At 38.8% G+C, this 22,034-nt stretch overlaps 1 protein-coding gene across 1 annotated transcript; it reads right to left on the minus strand.

Moving 5' to 3' along the window:
• Positions 1-65: 65 nt before the first annotated feature.
• On the minus strand, positions 66-20,922 carry LOC145462914 (serine protease hepsin-like). The gene is made up of 9 exons (XM_081446581.1): positions 20,616-20,922; positions 20,490-20,526; positions 11,610-11,726; positions 10,778-11,041; positions 5,046-5,288; positions 4,457-4,642; positions 3,642-3,803; positions 2,951-3,152; positions 66-2,857 (listed from the first exon to the last, which is right to left on the minus strand). The coding sequence occupies exons 1-9, from the start codon at positions 20,652-20,654 to the stop codon at positions 2,611-2,613; spliced, it is 1,497 nt and encodes a 498-aa protein (XP_081302707.1). The 5' UTR covers positions 20,655-20,922; the 3' UTR covers positions 66-2,610.
• Positions 20,923-22,034: the final 1,112 nt, after the last annotated feature.

Below are 22,034 nucleotides of genomic sequence, written 5' to 3' on the forward strand. Positions count from 1 at the left end.
CCAAACGAAAAAGATCAATAGCTATAGACAACAATATGCTCAGTACAAGCATGAAAAGTTCAGGTTCCGAACCGATAGGGAATGTTTTCGTAATGTTTTCGTCATAGCGTATTAGTAAAAAGATATTTTCAAGAGATAATTTTAATAACACTGAGAGGAAGGTGCTAAGCGTTTTTGGGATGAAATTTCCAAATCTCAGGGAGTTACAGAAATTCTGCTTCAAAACTCAGCAAACAATAAACATTAAACAAGTTAACGAAAGAACAACAGACAAACAGCGAACAAACGAGAGCAATATTTTTTCTAGACAATATGTGTATTTATCAGTTAATTCGGTACATGAATTATAGTTCTGTAATAATCAGTAAAATGGCATTAGATCTAAGTTACGCTTTGTCACCTCTCAGTTTAGTTTAGTATTGTCAGCTTTCTTTTTGTGTAAGTAAAGTCTCACGTATAACAAAGCAATTATTCTCGCCGTCCGTAGTCATATATCCATTTCTATTTCTTTTTTATCTTTCTTAAAATTCAAACCACTGCACAATTTGTCTGCGTCCAAAAGCCAGTGGAAGACGCTTTCAAGCTTGCCAAACGAACAACAATTTTTCAACTTTAAAAGTTATATGAACCAGTGATGTCTTTTTTGATCAGTCAGGCAGGTTGCTAAGTAACTGATGGCATTGTCATGCTGAGGTGAAGAGCTTGTTCTATTTTCTGGTTAAAGCTGGTGACTCTAATTGAAAATAGTTCTGTCACAACGAGGAAACACCAAAAACTGGACTCGTCTCTTTGGTCAAAAAAGCTCAAAGCTTTCCAACATTTATTTGCTTCTTTAAAGTGATCTCGGCTTTTTGGCGGTGCTGGTTCTGTTGATTCTAAAAAGTAGCAACACAACGTTAACCATAAAAAAAGTTCGCATTTAAACTATCAGTACTGAGATCATGAGCAATTTTCTGTCGTTCGGAATTACTCCTTTTCCTAGCTTTGAAAAAGCGTCAACTTAAATATTATATATTGTACATCTTTCATCGTGTAAAGGGTTCACAACAAAAACATTAACAGTAACTTGGTCATCTAGGCTGCTTATAGAGTTTCCGGAATGACAAATGTAAACATGTAGTGCCTGAAAACGAACCCAGAGCGAAAACAAGGAAACTGGTATCAGAAGAGGGAAGACGAGTGTAGTTACTCTAATGACTCTGAGTAGCCTCATGAGCGATGTTCTTGTTCAAGATCTTATACACCGTGTTGACAAATGCTCGTCCCAGAGGTTTTTAACCTAGTTAACATTGCTTGGCCTAGAAAATGTTAAGACATCTCAATTAAATTTTACAACAATTTTGGAAGTCAATTAAAATAAGTTCTGAACTGACTTTCCAAAGCTCTATGAAACAGACTTTTAACCTAGTTCCATCCTAGTTGCAATTTCAATACAAATTAGACACATTTTTGCATCCTCAAGCCCCACCATACCATTGGATGGGAGGCAATTGGCTGCACGCCTAATTACAAAAGATATACACTACAAAAATACGAAAGCATAGTAACTGATGGCGCTACAAATCCTTGTCCATGTTAAAAATTAAGAACAAGGAAACGTTCAAAAATACAAAATACAGATGACCTTGTTATGTTCTCCAGACTGAGCAACGTCAGTACAGCCTAGAAAGCATTTGCTGGTGAAATCCACTGATGCTTAAACGTAAAATGGTTGGCTGAGCTGATTACATGTATTTTACACTGAGTATCCCAGTTTATCCTGCCCTAACACTGACTGTTCATTCTTTTCAAGGAGGTTTGCTTTCTCTTCCCAGTTAGACCTTGCTTTACACTTTCGCCTGTGACCGTACCATTGCACATGATGTCCTCACTGGGTAAAGTTTTGATTTCACAGGGATACCACGCAATATGCATGTGTATGTACCCTGTGCTGATTTGAAATAAGTAATAATGAATGGCTTATGAAGCCATAAATGCCAAAAAACGTGGCCACAACCTATTACATTAAGCAAAAAGCAATCTATGTGATTTTTAAATCTACTTATCTCGATATTTGATATCAAATTTGACTTATAAACCCTAGTCTTTATGCTAAGCTGGTTTAGCCCTAGAGAGCCTACATTTTTGTTTCATTATCACGCTTTCTGCATGATAGTTAGTGTCTCTGACTTCGTTATTTACATATTTCATGTTCTTTACATGCAACTGTCATGACTCTAAGCGTTATGATCTTGACTGCATGTCTCTATTAAACAAACACAACTTTTCCTTTCTTCTTTTTTAACTCCAGCTCCCCAAGAAGGCCAGTATAGGCTATTTTAGAGCAAATTTAGCTGTTGAACATGAACTGGTCTTAAAAGAATGAATATCAAAATATATCCCATGGTCCGAAGGCAAGTGCAAATGCCTAACCGATTGAAAATAAATTTGAAGTAAATTTGTAGGAGATAACGACCTGTGTTGTTCTGACTGATCAGAGAATTGGAGTTTGTTTTTTATATGAGGGAACGAATATTTGTATTCCAAATCCAACGTGTCACGTTCAATTAACTTGCCCAAAATAGCGATAACTGGACCCACACTATGCAGGAACAAAACGCCAATACTAATTCATCTGTCCATTTTCATGGCTCCCTTCATCCACTGAGTGAACTCGTTGACATTGGTGTAAACTCCATACTTATGTGGCAAGGCACATCCTTCGCCCCAGCTCACGATGCCTGCAAGCATCCACCTGCCGTCCCCATCCAGCACTGGACAGGCCAGCGGCCCCCCGCTATCGTAAGAGCATGCATCGATGCCGCCTTCTTCAAATCCAGCACACAGGAAGTTATTTCCTATCGTCCCGTTGTATGAGCTAGGAAAAAAATGAACAAATGGGCAATAAGAAATTTTGCATGCAATGTCAGCAAGAGCAGACGGAGAAGAGCTTTTTGTAAAGAATGCTCACTTCTCAGAATTGCAGGCTTCTTTTCCCGCCAGATCGACCCAGGCCTCTCTCAACACAGGAGAGGTGCTTCCGTTCCATGACGTGTGCCCCCAGCCGGTGACGATACAGCGTTTACCAGGTTTGAAGAAGATGAAGCTGTCTGGCAGGCAGATCTGATTGACGTGGCGTCCATACTTCACTGAGCTGGACAGGTGCACTAGAGCTGAGTAACATCACATGGAAGACAAAAAAAAGGCTGGATGTCGATAGACAGCAGTTATTTTCTTATTGCGAGAGAGCAACTGCATCCTACACGCATTTAGCACAAATTTAATTTAGCTAATTTGAGACCCTTTTAACTTAGACAACGTTGAAACTTTAGTGGTTAAACTTTGTTCATTTAGATTTTATGACGATTTTGTACCAAATTCTTTACATTTACTGTATCCTTATATCAATTTCAGGGCGTTCTTACGGTTTTGAAAAGTTTTTGAAATCCAAGATGGCGGGCATTGTGAACTGTGTGACGCCATTTTGACGTAATTTGACGTCATGATTGACAGGTGATAACCAGTAAAGAAAACGAGTTTGGATGCTTTAAACACCACATAAGTTTCATCGCTACTGAGTTAATACTTTCGAAGATCATAAAAGGAGGGCGGCGTGGGGGTACAAAGAGCTCATGGTAAATAATAGGGTGACGTCGCCATACCTATGTCATTGTTCCCGGGATGAGAGGAGTTACTTGGCTTGTAGCCAGGATGAATCAATATCTGCCGCACTCCTTGCATAATTCCTCTCCCTTCATCTCTCAATAATGAATGCTCTCCAATTCGAACCTTCCAGTCGGACGGGTTCTTTGACGTACGTTCGCCTGAAACGTAAACGGTTTTATTTAGAAATTATGTATACGCAATCCACCGTAGGGAAAAAGATGGCGGCTGTACATTTTACCACTATGCCTCGCGAACCTAACACAGCCCAAAAGGCACAAAGAAAGCCTTATAATTATAATATTTGTCCCTGTACTAAGGACATCGAGTGGCCAGGATTTGAAGATTTTATAACGTTTCTTTTACGTTTACGTTGTTTAGGTTTTCGTGCGCTAAGAACTATGGGTAAATGTACCAGTCGCCATCTTTTTTCCTACGGAGGATTACTATTATTTTTTCATAAGATAATGAACAGTTACACTTTAGACTCTAGTTCTTTTTTCGAGCATACAAATTTGTCGTGAAAAAATACAATATATCTAGATCTGTTTAGACTTTGGGTACTCAGCTCGGGCAAAATTCACAATTATGTTTTACATGAAAATGGATTTCTTATCCCGCATGACTAAATTTGCTATTACAGGTCCTGCAGTTCGTAATAAACTGAAAAAATGTCGTGCGAAAAGGGCCTAAAGAAAGTTTTTGTTTTGATTTTGATACTTTGCTCGAGAGTTTTCATTTACGAGCATTTTCTCTCTTCCAGCAAACGTTGTTGGCCTTTGTTGTTCAAACACAGGGTAGTTTTACAACTTACTGAAGCAGTGTGCCGTGGTAACGATCCAGGACGGTTTAATGATGGTTCCTCCACAGGCGAGCTTTGTGCCGTTGAAGAATAGAGCAACCATCCAAGGCCAGGAATTAGGAACACTCTCGCGGCCCCCCACAATCCTTCGCGAGCGCCTTTCATATAACAGGGTGCGCCTTCCGCAATCACCTGAAACTAAACAGAATCACAGCGCTTCTGTGATTATCTCGTGAAACAAGACTTGATTAAGGTTTTTCACACTAAGGGAAGGCAGACAAGGTACTATAATTGAATTCCCCTTTTCTTGTTTCCCTTGAATCTTAACTAGCATATGAAGGTCCAAATCGACATACAAGAAACCCCCGTGATATTTTCATTTGCTCACGATGTAAAGGTCGAGAGAATCGTCCTTGCTACAAACGGTATTTTACAGCGGCATAAGGGGTATGCTAGCCAGACTGGGAAAATATTTCAATGTATAACAGCATATTTTCAACCAAAAAAGAGAAATTATAGCTGACTTTGATGCCGTTAACTTAGACTTAATGTGACAGTAACATATATCCCGTGTTGAGTAAACCCAAACCAATCTACTTACCTGCCGCAGATCTGCAGTTTGGTCTCCCTCCCTTGGTTCGTGTTCCTGGGATCTGTTTTCCTTCCCTATCCACACACCAGCAGAACCCAGTCTTTCCCGGTCTCTTGTGGCACTGAGTGCTTTTAAAGTGACCGTTGTCTTTGCACTTGGGAACGTATACTCCTTCACGGGTCTTTTTCCTTTTAAGTCTACGTTCACGCATTCGCTGGCACTTGGATTTTCCTCTATGAAAGGGGATTTCGTCTGGGAAAAATACAATCAAATCAGGTTAAACAGAAAAACCTTTCTGACGACCTTCAAAGTTTCCATTGACACTAAGCAAATATGAACATGCCTTTTGACTTTGTTTGTGCGTTTGTGACTTAAACACATTTTGGCTAGAGAAGAGCTCGTGTAACAGATTTTGACCAATCACAGGATAGGTGTTACTTTCACATTCAAACAGGTGTTTAACTAAGAGCCAGTCCGCCGAAGAGTTTCCAGCATCTGCCACCAGGTACATATTTCGTCTTAATTAGAGACATTAGAGTCAGAGCTTTCCAAAAGGTCTAGATAGCAACAGACATGTAAAGATTTTAAGGAAAACGACCAATTTTTTAAGTTTAAAAGACATGTTTCGCAAGAACTTCTGTCATCTTCAGTTGAATGAATGATTACAAAGCAAGTTGAATAATAAGTAGGCAAAAATGCTAATTAAGACAAATAGTAACAACAGAACGTGAAAAGGTGTAAATTAAAAGGATAATTTTAGATTTACATGGTGTAATTGCTGATTGAGGCAAGGTAGTTCTTTTTGAATATGGATAGCCTCCTTTATCTTGAGTTGAAAGCTGGTAGTGGCGTGATCTAAAATATGAAAGCAGTCTATTGAACACAATGAGCGACAACGTTCAGAATTGTGAAGATGTTTGAAGATGTGAGAGGCCCTATCAACGGCTAAGTGCTCACGTACGCGTGTGGAAAAATGTCGGCAGGTTTCGCCGACATAACAGGCATTACAGCCCGCACATGTAAACTTATAAACCACACGTGAACGAAGCCCGCCGGGGATAGGGTCTTTCACACCGAAAAGGTTACCTATCTTAAAGGAAGAAAAAACTAATTTGATATCTAAATCATTACAATAGCGCTTGATTAATTGTCGAATCTTCTTCTGAGTGATGACAGAAAAATGACCTATGTACGGCAGCTTAAAGTAAAACGTGGGCGAGGTGATAAGGGGGTAGCCCCGGGGACAATGATTACTATGGGTCCCAGTGATGTAACGGTTAACCACTTTTTCAATTAAATGGGCAGGGAAAAGGTTCTTTTTGAGAATTTCAGTAAGCTTGGTTATATCCTCGTGTAACCCCAACCAAGTGTTGTTGATCTTGTAGGCCCTGTCAACAAGAGTCCTAATGAGACCTACTTTGTATGAGTACGAGGTGAAGCTAAAATAATTAGTTAATAACCCAGTAAAGGTTTTCTAACGGTAAACCCTAGTTAGGAAGGAATTAGTGTCACTATTATCAATAAGAACATCTAGAAAGGGTAATTTGCGATTAAGTTCTTTTTCCATAGTAAACCTTATGTTGGGGTGCCTAGAGTTAATGTGGTCAAAAAATATAACAGCATCGTGCTCCGAGTGAAATAAACAAAAAGTGTCGTCAATATACCTACGATAAAATAAAATTTTAGAGCATTGAAAATTTTCCAACCATAGTTTTTCATGATGCCCCATAAAAAGATTGGCTAATACGGGAGCAAGGGGAGACCCCATGGCCACACCGTCAATTTGGTCATAGAAAGAACCGTTAAATAAGAAATGGGTCTGGGCGGTGGCTACAGTGAAAAGGCTTCTAAGTTCAGGTTTACTTAACTTAAGGTCAGGATTGCCCTCGGAAATGTAATTGACCGCCAGGTCAATACATTCCTCAAGGGGTATGTTAGTAAAGAGACTTTCCACATTGAAGGAAACCATAAATTTACCAAACATAGATAAAGATTGAATGTCCTGTACAAAAGTAAAAGTGTCTGTAGCACAGTGTTCAGTTGGCATGTGCGGCGCCAAAAGATGGCATAGATATTTGGCCAGGTTATAATTGTAGGTTCCAATAGAAGACACGATGGGGCGAAATGGCGGAGTTGAGTTAGGTCCAAAATCCTTGTGCATTGTGCGTTGATAGGGCCTCTCACATCTTCAAACATCTTCACAATTCTGAACGTTGTCGCTCATTGTGTTCAATAGACTGCTTTCATATTTTAGATCACGCCACTACCAGCTTTCAACTCAAGATAAAGGAGGCTATCCATATTCAAAAAGAACTACCTTGCCTCAATCAGCAGTTACACCATGTAAATCTAAAATTATCCTTTTAATTTACACCTTTTCACGTTCTGTTGTTACAATTTGTCTTAATTAGCATTTTTGCCTACTTATTATTCAACTTGCTTTGTAATCATTCATTCAACTGAAGATGACAGAAGTTCTTGCGAAACATGTCTTTTAAACTTAAAAAATTGGTCGTTTTCCTTAAAATCTTTACAAGTCAGAGCTTTATATTAGCAAGGAATTCATCTATGGATATTAGCGTCATCATCATCAGTTCCGCTTCTCCGTATGGAGAGTGGGGCAATAAATTTTACTTCTCCAAGACACTCTGTCAGCCGCCGCCAGCCCTGCCTCTACCCAAGAACAGTAACCCATCGCCATTCGCTTTTTCTCCACTGTCCTACGCTATGTTTCCCTAGCTCTTCCTCTCTTGCGTTTTCCTTCCGGTGCCCACGTCAGTGCAGCTCATAGGATGGCACTGTTATCCATTCGTAGCATGTGTCCAGTCCATGTCCAGCCCCTTTTCCTTACTTGTTCGCTGATATATTCTATGTTAGCTCTCTTGCATGAGCACCTCTTCATTTCACACTCGCATAGGCCAATAGATTTTTAAAAGCCTACGCAGGCATTTCCAATGCAAAGTATCTAGTTTGACCTCATCCCCCTTTGTCATCCTCAACCGATTCACAACCGTACAGCAACACAGCTATTACATTAGACTTGAACATCCCTATCTTAGAACAGATACTCAGTTGGCTGCTTTTCCAGATATTCATCAGTTTACCAAATGCTGCCTTTGCTTTACCCAGTCTGCATATGATTTCATCATCTGCTTCACCAGGTAGTAACTTTGGCTCCCCAAAAAAGACAAAACTGTCTACGTCTTCAAGTTCTTCTCCATTTTCCATAACGTTCTCGTCATTTGCAGCGTTGAACCTCATTACTTTCGTTTTGGTAATGTTAATCTTTAGACCCGTTCCTTGGCTGGCACTAAATAATCGATCGTTCTTCAAATGGAGCTGCCTTCTTTTACTTGATAAGAATGCAAGGTCATCAGCGAAATTGAGATCTTCTAACTTGTCAGTAAACCTCCACCTAATCTCAGTATTTCCTTCCTCAAGCGCCTTCCTCATCACCCAATCAATGACAAGCAAAAAAATACCCTGACATCACGCACCCTTGCCGGACACCTGACTTAATGTCGAACCAGTCCGCCTTTCCTCCCCCATCGACTACTGCACACTTACTTCCTCTGCACATTGCCTGTACCATCCCAATAATTTTAAGGAGTAGCACAAAACCTCCTGATTCTCCAAAGGGTCTCTCTCCTGGACACTGTCGAAAGCTTTTTCATGGTCAATGAAGCAAATGATTATACATGCTTGCATTCTATTCAAATGACTGCTCAATAATGTTTCTTAAAACAAATATCTGCTCCATTGTTCTTTTACCACTTCTGAAACCTGCTTGGTCTTTCCCTAGTTTTTTTTTATCAACTCCTTTGGATATTCTCTTGATAATTACTTTTCCTATCACCTTAGCAGCAGCAGGCATCAACGTAATTCCTCTCTAGTTGCCACAGTTGGTCAGATCTCTCTTTTTGGGCAGTTTAACAATAAGACCTTTACTCTAAACTTCTGGTATTCTCTCTTCTTCCCATCATGCAAGGCATCAACTGTCGTCTCAATATCAGCTTTCATCCTGTCTACTGGCTTCTACTGTAATAATGTCGATACCAGCTGCTTGATAATTCATGTCCTTGATCGCGTTCTTGATTTCTAGCTTCGTGACTGGTCCTTCTTCAATCTCTTCGTTATCATCATCATCATCATCATCATCATCATCATTGATCTCGACTGTCATTACAGGGTCAAGCCTATTTAACACCTCCGTGAAGTTTTCTTGCCATCTTTAGCGTACTTCATCTTCTTTGGGTAGTAATCTACCTCCCTTACTCTTTACCATGTCAATTCGTTTCGGCCTGACATTGCACAATATCTTTGTAGCCTTGTAGACGCCCCTCATTTGTCCATGCCTTACTGCATCTTTTGCTTTTTGAACAATATTATTTGCCCATTCTCACTTATCATTCCTCAAACTGGATTTTACTTCTTGACTAACCTTTGGTACTCCGCTTTCTGCTATGCCTTTTGCCTGCTCGATTTTGCATCATTGACCTTTCTCTTCATTGCTCTTCTTTTCTCAACTTTCTTTCAGCTGTCCACACTAATTCAGCTCTTTCCTTTCTTTGTGACCTAAGGCTGTCTTCGCCGTCTCGTTTAAAACCGTTTTAAAACCCTCCCATTTTTGCTCTTTGTTCGACTGCGTGTTTTCGTCGTCTTCATTTCAGTCAACTATAGCTTGCTCATCGCTATCATCCATCAGGCAACTGAACCTATTTCTCAGTTCAAGTTCGAATTTTTGTCAAACGGCAGGTATTGTTAACTTGCTACATTCATACCTACTGGTAGTCCTAGAGACTTTACAAAGCTTAAGTTACACAACACAGACCACTAAATTGTAGTCACTGGAGATGTCAGCTTCTCTGTACGACCTGGCATGGTGTCAGAGACTGATGGTTTGAACCTTGAATTCACTGCTACATGATTAATCTGATTACGGGTATGATCATCAGGTGATGTCCAAGTGTACTTATTGATATCCTTGTTGAAGAGAATGTAGTTGATGTGATAGCAAAGTTATATGTTGGACAGAATGCAACAAATCTTTCTTCATTGTCATTCCTGACACATTTCAGGCCTTCTTTTCCCATTACTCTCTCCTCACCCTCTCGCCTCTCTCCTACTTTAGCATTCCAGTCACCCATTATTATCAAGATGTCATGCTTTGGTACACTGTCTGTGACTTTCTGTAGTTGGTCGTAGAAATCGTCTTTGGCTTCCTCCTGTGCGTCTTTGGTTGGAGCATACTGATACCTGTACTGGATTGTTGTCTTGATATATCGAGAGTAAAAACAAGCTTTGATGATGCGGTCACTAATTGGTGCCCAGCTCTCCAGAGACACAGCTGACCGCCTTATCAAGAGCAATAGCTACTCCATTTTGATGTAGTTTGTCGTCGCGTCCAGACTATAGGATTGTTTCCCCTGTCTGGGGCTTTACTCTTCCAAATCCTGACCAACGGCACTCACTAATACCAAGCATCCCAGTTTTTGTATCTTGTCATTTCTCTAACAACTTGCGCCGTCTTTCCAATGTTATATAGCGTCCTGATGTTTTTCCAGCGTCATATCTTTACCTTCGATCTTCTTTGGGTTAGCCAACAATCCACTGGTTATTACATTAGTCTGTCTTATTTATAATTAATTACGACTCTATTCATACTTAGACCCAAGAGAAAAACCTCAACCAGGAACCCGAAAATTAATAATAGATTATCTTAGTTAATGGGCGTATATTACCTATTTCGTCCTCTTCCAGTGCAGGATACACTCCAATTCTCTTTTCTTTTGATTCTTGTGGCTGACGACGATGAGCTGTCAAATGAATCGTGACGTCGATATCCCGAATCGTTTTTCCTTCCGTGTTCACTTCCCAGCATTTCAACGTGGGTGTCGTAACGCACTGGATTTCTTTGAAGCTTCCGTCTGGTTTGCAGACTGGCGTAAATGAGCTTCTCTTTAGGGCTGCCTCGATTTGCTGTAGCTGACACGTCGTGTAATTCACTATAGAAAGAGGGAGAAACATCAGTATTATTTGACAATATGTGGGTATTCTTCTCTGCTGTGGAAGCTTTAAGCAATTCAAATGGTTACATGTTGAGAAAGATAAGTCAAGATAAAGGGTGAAGGAGTTAATTTCCATATAGCCCTTAATATTACGGTATTCCCTCTAAAGTAAGAGACTATGGCCATAGTCTCTTGCTCTCAAGGTACGTATTATTAGACATGGTACCCAGTTCTTCCGTGGATGATTTTACCACGCGTGTTGAGTGGATTTTTTCGCGGAGGTTGAAAAAGCGTGTAGGGCCTCTTGGGCCGTTCACGTTAGCAAATCTACGTCACAAGATTGACTACTTCTAGACTCTCTGGGATATTCAAAACACGGGATGATCTAAAAATACATTGAGGGGAATTACCTTGGGGATTATCTATCTTACCATTCATCCACTCTTGGTTCTAGCTGACGTTGTGAGCGTTCGCGACGTCGTCAATGTAGATATCGACGTGGTCGTCCTACAAAATCATGATCGGTGCTATACAAATCTACATTCGTAAAATAACTAGCTCTTACCGCATGTTTGCCAGCACCCTGCTTTGCAGCAATATTGCCATTTTTGGCAATGTGAATTTATCAAACAGTCGATTTTACATCTTCCTTCCACTGTATGAACTGAGCTCGGACATTGGTCTGGGGAAAGAAAAACGTTGTCATGGGATTCCTGAATACGCAAACTATAAACAGGTTTGGTTGGACACAGTCGTAAAACACGACACTATAGTAAAGCTGCGACAACTTTCCCCGCTTTAATGAGTTCTTTATTCTCATCCACAGTTTATTTGATGATTTATCGAAATTATATATATAAAAAATGTTGTTATGATTACTCTTGGAGTTAAAGGTTGAAATTTTAATACGACACCCAGAGTATTGAAAGAAATCGAACTACGACAGTTAAAGCACATCAGACACTTGTTAATTATAGTTTTCAAAATAACAACCTATTAACTGAAGTTAAAGTTCAAAACAACACGCAACTCTCGAGTGTAATACATACCAAACATCGCCCAAATGTTTGGTTGTTTTAAAATAGCTTCATCAAGGACTTCAATGGCGCCCATTTAGGTTCTATTGTAAAATAACTGACAGATCGCAATGATTTATTGTGGCCGACTTCCGTAAACGATGTAAACAAGCAGTGTTAGCAGTGTTACGGGTTCTAAGTGATCACGCACGATCCAGCCGACCTTATTAATGCAAGAAAAGCGGCCATTAATCAACTCCGTAATACAGTCTACAGATATTTTTATACGCTTTCGGCCCGGGGGGTCTTAACTTCACTTAACGGCACGAAACTACAGTTAAAAGCAGGTAAATTTGAGCAATTGTCAAATAACGCAAACAGTTTTCCGTGCACTTAACGTGGTCTAATTATAAACATACGGTGCCATGCCAAAATCAAAACAAAAACAATAATTAGTGCGGTAGAGCTTTACGAGTTAAGTAGACCACAAGTTTATGATACTGTAATTTCACAACTGCGATATTGAGATGGCTGGGCTTGGCAAACTTTCAACCCAGTCTTAGGGGGTTAAAGACGTTCCCGCTTTGGTAAATGTTCGACCCGTTAGCTTTTAGAGCGGTGAATCGAACGTGGCAGTAAATGAACTAATTTTAATCTCCTCCCCTAATTCCTCAGGATAGATTTTTAATTGCTCGTTAATGAAAATGTCTACGATGTAATCATTCAAGGATGAAACCCCTCTGAAAGACGAACTGGAAAACATGTTTCTAAATTTTAGACAAAGCAGTTAATTCGGGTGTCTAATTATACCAGTGGCACTCAGACTCAGGAAAATTAAAAATGAACGTTAAGAAAGCAGTGAATTTCAAGTGAACTTTTCGTCAACAAATATGCGTCGAATATGATGCAAAAAAATTTTTACGAGGTACTTATGAGCATCGTTCACCGCCCTGGCAATATTGTCAATGTTCGGAAGATCTTTTGAGTAATATTTTGTCAATTAAAGAATCGAACTACGACGGTTATTAAGCACATCAGACACTTGTTAATAACAGTTTTGAAAATAACAAACTATTAAGTGAAGTTAAAGTTCAAAACAACACGCAACTCTCACGTGTAATACATACCAAACGTTGTCATTAGTTGAGACTAGCAAGTTAGTGTATTCGAACTGATTACCGTTATGTCCGCTACTTTTTAAGGTCAGAAAATAACCATTTATATATATATATATATATATATATATATATATATATATATATATTTATGCATCACCAAGGACAAGAACAGTTTATAACATTTTTTTTTAACTTCTAAGACGTCCTTTAAGTGTTTCGTCACTGAGTTGATTGCTCGATCGAAGTACGTCAAAAAGCAAACCAACCACTTATTCACCAGGAAATAACACTATACATGACGTCTAATTGGTAGCAGTAATGACAAATTGAGACATTTTCGAACAAACCTACAGAAGTCAATAAAGAGGGTTATTTATCGGCACGTTATGTAATACCCTTGGTTATTTTTTACGAGTCAGATGTTATTTTTGTAGGCTGTGCTTCCACAAATTTAAGTGTTTGAGTGGTGAAAGATCTGTTGGCGAAACGGCTCTGTAAAGGGCGTAATTTGGCCCTAGTTCGCGCTGTAAATTGCCATGTCCCAGAAATTATAACGGTTGGTTTTCTGCTGAAGTTTCTTACACAACTATGTGATGAATTTGCCTCAAAACAATTTCACATATGCTTGGAATTTCGGCTTCAAGAGAATCGAATCCGACTCAATGTCATGTCTCCCTGCGATGTTCTTGAAATGAATTGAACACTCGCAAATGTGACATTTAGAAACCAGACACTTGATTCGCAATTGAAAAACTGCAATTAACTATACTGGCGCAATCGTCATTAGTCCGTTCCGCCCGCTGATGGATATCGTAACAATCTATAAATATATAATTAACTGAAAGCTAATATGCTGAGAGATCGAATCCGTGGGTGGTAATATGGCCTGATGGAACACCCGTCAGAAGCGTTACAGAAGAATGAAAGATTGGGCATTGGGTTGAAACAAGATAATATGATCTTGGTTGAAACTGGAATGTGTAAGAAACTGCAAGGGAGTACTTTCTAAATCGATTAATTTTGACACTACTTCTTTTTTGACAACATTTTCAGAGAGGTGAGAAGCCAACTGCGAAAACTAGCATGAAAACGTGTTTCAATACCTGCCTTCAACGTTTCCGATGTAAAATCAAAATGACCAATCGAAAGTGCAAATCAAAGGCCCATACCACTTTTGTTCTAATAAGAACTTTTCCAACTTCAGATTTGATCAATAGATAAGAACACGTTTCTACAAAAGAATGCGACAAACTGAGAAGAAGCAATATTCAGCTCTTGCCGAGGTTTGTCTTTTGCTCATTTATGGACACAAAACTAATTGACTTCTTTAAATACTCTTCATTAAAATACGACCGAATTAACCGTGATCTTTCTCCAGCGCCACTTGACAATTTGCCGTTATCTATACCGGACCATATAAGATCTCTAGCTTCACTGGCTGTAGTAATCTAACCACAGATATCAGTTCAATACTCAAACACTATACACCCGTAAACGAGCCCGTCGTTTTTGCCTGAAATAGATATATGAACATTTTAATAGCCAGATCACTGTTATTTCAAGTACGTCAAGTACAAACCCTTTCTACCTAATTTTAAAGGGCCAGACATCTTTGTCTCAAATAGACCCTGCTGAAAGTCGCCGGAAAGCTAAGCGACATAAACATATATCCAGCACAAGCCATTGCATGCAATAAATACTCAGTTAAATAATACTAATCAGAAATCCTTTTTTCCTGAGTTTATGAAAGGCTCGTAGGTGAAAACTCAAATGTAAGCTATTGAGCAATACTTTCATGTACGCAGTGCTGTTTATTACGCATTCCAAGGTAGTTCTTACTTTTTGGTCTTAAGATAAGACGCTGGTGGGTGACCATTCAAGTGAAAGCATTGAGCAGTGCTTTCATGTAGTACTGTTTATTATGCTGTACAAGATGAATGCAAATTTTAAGTCTGTGTATGGAACCCTAGTGGGTGACCATTCAAATGTAAGCTTATTGAATAGGACTTTCATTTAGTACTCGATAGTACTATTTATTATGCCTTACAAGGTGGATGTAAATTTGAAGTCTATGTATGAAACTCTAGTGTGTGACCATTCATATGAAATTTCAGTTACTGAGCAAGTCCTTTTATGTAGTACTGTTTATTATGCTACATAAGGTGGTTCACTGCATATGGAATTGATTGAACCTTCTGGGTCTCTTTTTAATAATAAAACCCTCGTGTGTTAGCGTTAAATAAATATCTGTTTTCCCAAATAGCACTTTCATGCGGCCTGCTGCTTATTTCCCCTTTTTTTACTTAAAACAAATTACATCACTTTATTTAAGTGTCGAAATGTTTAGCACTGCTGTATTGGGTGTTCTATCCAGTTTTCTTTCAGCTTTCTCTTCGCCCCGTCCTCGACTAGAGATCCTGCTCACAGGCAACTTTAAGATTCCCTACTGCATAGATGGTCTGACTCAGCAATTATTTACCTGGTATGAACAATTGCTGAGTAATAACCAGTTAGGACAACTTTTATAACTATATAGCTAGCTCATTTGCCCCAATGCGCTATTTTTGTTCTACGAAAGCTTGAAATAACAAAAAAATAAATTTGGTCTTAATCGCTATATACGTGAATATAAACATATATATTTCGTGACGATACGCAATTATTATATTCAATATTTACACTTGTCGACGCTATTGTGGTAGCAAAAATGATTTATTGTGTCTGCATTTTTCTCGTTGCGGTTTTCCAGTGATAAAAAGAAATAGCCAAAATATTGCCTGGTGGTTTTTAGTTTTGCTTCCTTCGGAATGGTTAGACATTGTCAGGATATAAGTTCCGATAACATTTGAACTCGTTCTTATCATTATGTTAAGTTCCGGAAGACACAGGCTTGTCTCGATATTCGGATAATCGGAACCTTTCGTCACGACTTCGGAACCACTTGTCGGAATGATGTTCGTGCAGTAGACGCTGCCATTCGAATATCAGCACGGTTCGTCCCATTTTGGTATAATTCAGAGAATTTTTTAATCACATATAAAAAGAAAGCATATTTAGTCAACACTACAGAAGAAAAACAACCCTATACACTTTATGCAAACTAAATATGCTATTTAATGTTGTTTAGTCCTCAACTGGCACTTTTGTTTTCGCCTGCAGGCTCTTCAGCAGACATAAAATGAAACTTCTGCTCAGAATCAATGTGTTCATAGAGTTCCAATTGTGAATGTTCCCTACCAAACACTGAATATATGCAACAATGTTATATATAATTTATGAAAAATATAAAAAATTTTGAACAACATCGACTCAAAACGTTCCTCGAGTCGTTGTTGCCGAGTAACGGGCTTGTGCACACTTTTAGCTATCCTTTTTTCTTCTTTTCAACTTAAAGATAATAATTTGAACACCAAAATTATGCAATAAAAAAGTATGTAGGTCACTATGCTCGTTTAAGAGAAAACATGCATTTATTTCCCTGTCGAGCTGAGCTTGAGGGAAATCTCTTGATGTTATGCTTGTGCACATACTCGTGAGCGCACCCTAATGACGCGAAAATCATGTGTTGTAAGGATGCGAAATGGAATTCTGAGAAATTAACTAAAATACAGTTCCTCAAATTTAAATCATTATAATGGGATTGCTGCGACCTACCAGCGTTTCTTAAGCTTCTCAGTCCAAACGATCAATACTTTATACAAGCTAAAGCTGTGCTCTGTTACAAAATCGCCTTCACAAGCCTCAGCTGGTTGCCAAGAAACGTAAATACCGATCGATATTTTCAGTTAGTAAACAACATTTTTTGAAAACGACCTCTCTGACCAAGGGATTGAGACGCTGCAATGACCCATGCCAGGTGGACGTTAAGGTTTATATTAAGTGCCAGTTTCACTTCTAGCTAGTGCCATTTATGCTAGGTTTGCTGAGTATATTATATTTATACTTGTCAAAAATCCTCGAACACATATATAGCTGTGATAGTTTTTTAACCTTGGCCTTGCATGTTCAATGGTTAAGTTTATCGCGAATATTTTTCTGGAGGGGAAGAAAAATTAAAGGCGCGGCGTTAATGACAGGTAGTAAATATATCGATTTGAAAGGTGACGCCCAATGAAAAGCTCTGGACCTGACCCCATAGCCGTTTGACTATTCAAAAATGAAAGTTATGACCTGAAAATTTTGCAATCTTTAACCACTGAAATTTAAACTGACATCTAAAGTTTTAAGGATAAGGCATTGCCCATTTTAGAGTGGACTGCTAAAGCTTTGGCCTTTTAGCAATTGTTGCGGCGCTGCTACGAATACTCCAAGTTCCACGCGAGAACTCCTTTTACTAACCAGTACCATCTTTTTGGATTTCGACGTTAAGCTTTCTTTAAATTACAATTGCACCAAGCTTATTGAGAGACTATTGCTTATTCCTTTTCAACTGCCCTTCATCCATAGCTTCTGCGCGTTCGACACAATTCAGATACTTGACTGACTTACTAAGCAAGGATTTAATGGTTTTAAATTATTTAAAAGCACCACGAATCTAGTTATACTGTGGTGGGAAACAGCGAGCACGTACTAACTGTGACGAATACTGATACCGCAAACTGCGTGGCGCTATTAGACTTGGAGAACTTAAAATTGTCTATATTCCACTGGAATTTAATTCTAGCATTCTAGCACCTCAAGGTTAATACGTACTCTGCCAGAAAAAGAGCGCGTCCAAGTTAGAGATTATCAATGATTAGTAAAATTACCTAAAAATTGGATCAAACAAAAGAATCTTTCTAATTTCTTACCACTGATATGTCTTCAATGTATTGGCTACCTGCGGTTACGAACAAGAGGCCGGAAAACCCAGCACAGTTAATATTCAGGTCTGGAGCTGCGTTACTGACTGTTTTAGTTTGCCTAAATTCTACTACTCTTGATATAAGGCTCAGTTACTAATGAGAAAACGCCATTTTCCCGCGCTGAGTATCTCATGAGGCTTATAAAACTGAAACGGTTAGATAAAATGGCTTCAAAATTTCTTCCCTCGAACACAACTTTTAAGAATGTAGACTTTAAGGTGTTGGCTTTTATGTTATAATATGTATATGAGCGTTAAAAAAAAAAAAAAAGAAAGAAAATACAGCGACATCTATACATCAGGATGTTGATAGAATTAGACGAGATTTTTCCATTTGTGTCGTTTCTGGAAGAAAGCCCGAAGATTACCAAAGGTATAGATTAAGATCGATATTGACTTTAGCAGAGGTATAATCTCGTTGCGAAGTTTTCTTAAAATATAAGTACATCGTGGATAAATCCACCGTATCGTGCTATTCGCCTGAAAAAACAAAAATAGAATTTTAATCTATTACGCGAGGAAAAAGGCAAAATTGAAATCCAGAAGTGCGCTGTGTGTATGTGCATGTGCGTGTGTCTTTAATACTTTTTTTGTTGTTCGGTGAATGATCCTAGAATATTATCAGGACAGATCACTATCTTGAGGACATTTCCAGTGGATACCGTGACAAACAAAAAGAGCCGGCTAGTTTATAAGGAGAAATACAGTTTTTTTTTTCAGACTACATAGCTATTCTTTTGGCCTTGTTCGATCTACAACGAGGGAATAGTGATAATAAAGAATTCTGAGGTTTGGTTCGGCTGTGAATTCAACTGACGAGAGATTCAAAAGCAATACACAGGAAATAGCTGAGCGTAAAACCAATTGAGGTCAACATGACAGTGGTTTGAAGCACTTTCTGCAATTCATTTGGTAGAAATAGTCTTCTTTCTCAAATGCATGTCCCTGCTCCACATTTCGTGTTGTTTTATTGTTGTTTTCAAAGTGGTCAAAGGAGAGGATTTTAAAGATTTTTGCAAGTGTGCCGTCGTCTCGCACTACTGCCCAGCCATTTATATATATTTCCTCGGGGGCCTTTTCTTTTTTACTATCAAGTGTATTGGCCCCCTATCTCGAATTAACGCATGTTGTAATCCACTCGGAAAACGCCTCAGTCAAGATTCACAACGCAATACGTAACAAGTCATCGAACCGATATCACATCTATTGGGATCACAAGAAAATGTAATTAACAAGTTAAACACAAGACTAATTTATAGACTTCTTAGTTATTTGGGGCAATACGAGTACCTCTCTTGAAACGAATACTCCGTACGTAAAATCATGATTGATTTCAATGTCCACGAACTGATTCCAGATTCCATTTCTTCGTAGATTTCACCGGCGTTTCGATTCGACACTTCTCTCAACTTTCTAAACACAAGCATGAGAAGCGAAACTGTTTATCCCGAATAAAATACAATGAAATATTCCGTTTTCGCCTCGCGTGTGTGTTTGTGTATGTTTTATAGCACCTCCTAGGAAACGCAATTGCTCAAGAAATATGTCCATGTAACTTCAAAAAACCGTGTCGCGTTTTCACAGTTCTGCTTTTTGACGTCCACTTAGCCTGGCCAAGCGAAGGAAATTATTTTCATTTTAATTGTTTTCTTTATTTTGTTACAACATGAAAAGGATTCATGTGTTAGGCGCTTTAAATAAAATGTTCGCATTAGCGGCAAATTACGCGCGCTACTGACTGCGTAATTGGAAATAGAGAAGTATACTGGCGCATTCCTCTAACAAAATTTAACACTGGTGTCGAAGGAAACGAAGGGCTTGAAGGATTGGCAAACACAACGGCTGACATTATATTCGCAAGGCACATGCGATTTTACAGTTAAAAAGAAAAAAAAAATACCATTTTTTAGCCAATTCAGAAGCAATCCACTTTATGAATGACAACTTAGAAATGATGTAACCGTAGGTTTTGTGCAAAGTATTCATAACAAAACGATACGTTTTTTTTTCTCTGTCGTAATAAGAGATGATTCTAAACACCCAGCACTGAATCAAGAACAGTTAACAAAAGATTTCAACGAGCATTTAGGCGTAAAGAGACAATGACCGTACATACTGCGTAGGAAGTTGGCAGACAATATAGCCCTTCCAATAAACGGGAAAAGTAAATAGAGACTTCCTGCGGCATACGACTAGAGTCAGCTTACGAACTGTCAAAGCGCGGGATATTAATTTGAACCTTTTGTGTGGAGAAGTATAAACACCACAACTATGACAATGAGAAGAGGCCCGTGCGCAGCTGTGTTAAACCTTCTATCCCATTATTCAGACCATAAACAAGGGCTGGCGAATAAGATACGTACATTTGTTCAATTTCTGGGAAACGGTGAGATACGGTTGTAACCGCGCGCTTTGTTATTCTGATCAAATTGATAATATGGTAGGAAAATTTCGCCATTGAAACTTACCTATACCACAGACAGCGAGGACCACGAAGACAAGGCTCTGTTAATTTTATGAACAAAAACGCTCGTTAGAACGACTAGGACATGACTAATGATAGTTAATAAGTCTTAAACTAGAGAAAAACCTACCTGGAAGACTACAGAAATCAATCTGCTGCATGCCCGCATTTTCCGTACGTTAATTCTCTGTCACTGTATACTAAAGTGATATTGCGCCCTCGCGCTGGCTTTTATCAACGCAATTTTAGCAACCAAATTACCGCTCCAGGAAAAGAGGTAAAATTCAATTTCAAAGCGGTCCCAAATCGGCGTACGTGCATCTTGCTAGAGAACTGCATATTTGTTGATTTTAAATAGCCGTTATGAGCGAATGTTTTCCCAGCCAATAGGATTGAAGCCGTAAAAACAGGTGCGTTTTGATAGCTTCAATTAATTAGTACATATCTAGAATCTAATCTGTCTACCCTGTAAATATTAATCAGCTTTATATAGATCTCGAATATTTTTTTCAACCATTAGCCGATAAGTATTGAACATTCCAAGAGATGTTTAAAGCGGACTGCGCCCAAGCACGATGCGAATTTTTTTTGAGTTAAATCTTTGAAGAAAGGCGAGCGTCTTTTGGCTAGCTTTTCTAGAAGATGCAAGGTATTGGCGAGTGTTAAAATTACGATTGAGACACCACTTCAAGGTAGGCAAACTACCTCCTTGTCAAGACGAGATGATACGTTGGTGTTTCATTTTCTCAAGTGGCAATAATCTAGAATTAAACCACAAGAAATCCGTTGTTTGCTTTGTAAAGTTGTCGCTACAAATTTATACAATTGCAAATAAAGTTTTCCAATCGACTTGCGTGAGAAAGAATTTCATTAGCGTAGTTGGCCATGCCTTTTATACGAAACATGCAGACCTGGTAAATGTGGTCAAACACAACAATGGCGTTTCGTCACATTAATTTTCCCAGTTCTGTTTCAATGACCATTCATTTTCTTTTGTTTGAATGGAATAAAACACAAGCGGGGAGAACAACGCACTAGCCACAAAAACGAGACGCAGCTTAACATTTCCTCCGCAGAGAAAAGGGTTAAATATGAACTTTAAAGGACCCGCATGGCGCGGGGCCAAGTTATTTACATTTTCATTGACCACTTCTCAGTCCAAAATGATGACTTATTTAAAAGCGGTTTCTAAACTTCCATTCCCAAGGACTTTCTTAGTCACCTAAGTTGGAAAATCTCAATTTCGCAGTTTTTCCGAGAAAACGGTGTAACAAGCCAGACTAAGTCGTCTATGGTAATATTGCAAACTTGTTTCTGTCTGGTGCGGTGGCGGCAGGTAAATAAGTAGTGTCATTCAAAGTTCTGCAGTTTGGCTCACTGCCCGCCTGCTGACTGTGACATACATACTGGAACAAGCTTCAGTATTTAGAACTTTTGTGGTTGTTCTTTATTTAAAACTCTATCGATCAAGACCTAACACTACCATTTTTCTACTTTTAATACAATCACTTGTATAAGTCTCGATTTTGGTAAAAATTACCGTCAGTTT

This window comes from Orbicella franksi, chromosome 12, assembly GCF_964199315.1.
Source record: "Orbicella franksi chromosome 12, jaOrbFran1.1, whole genome shotgun sequence".
Classification (NCBI taxonomy): Eukaryota; Metazoa; Cnidaria; class Anthozoa; order Scleractinia; family Merulinidae; genus Orbicella; species Orbicella franksi.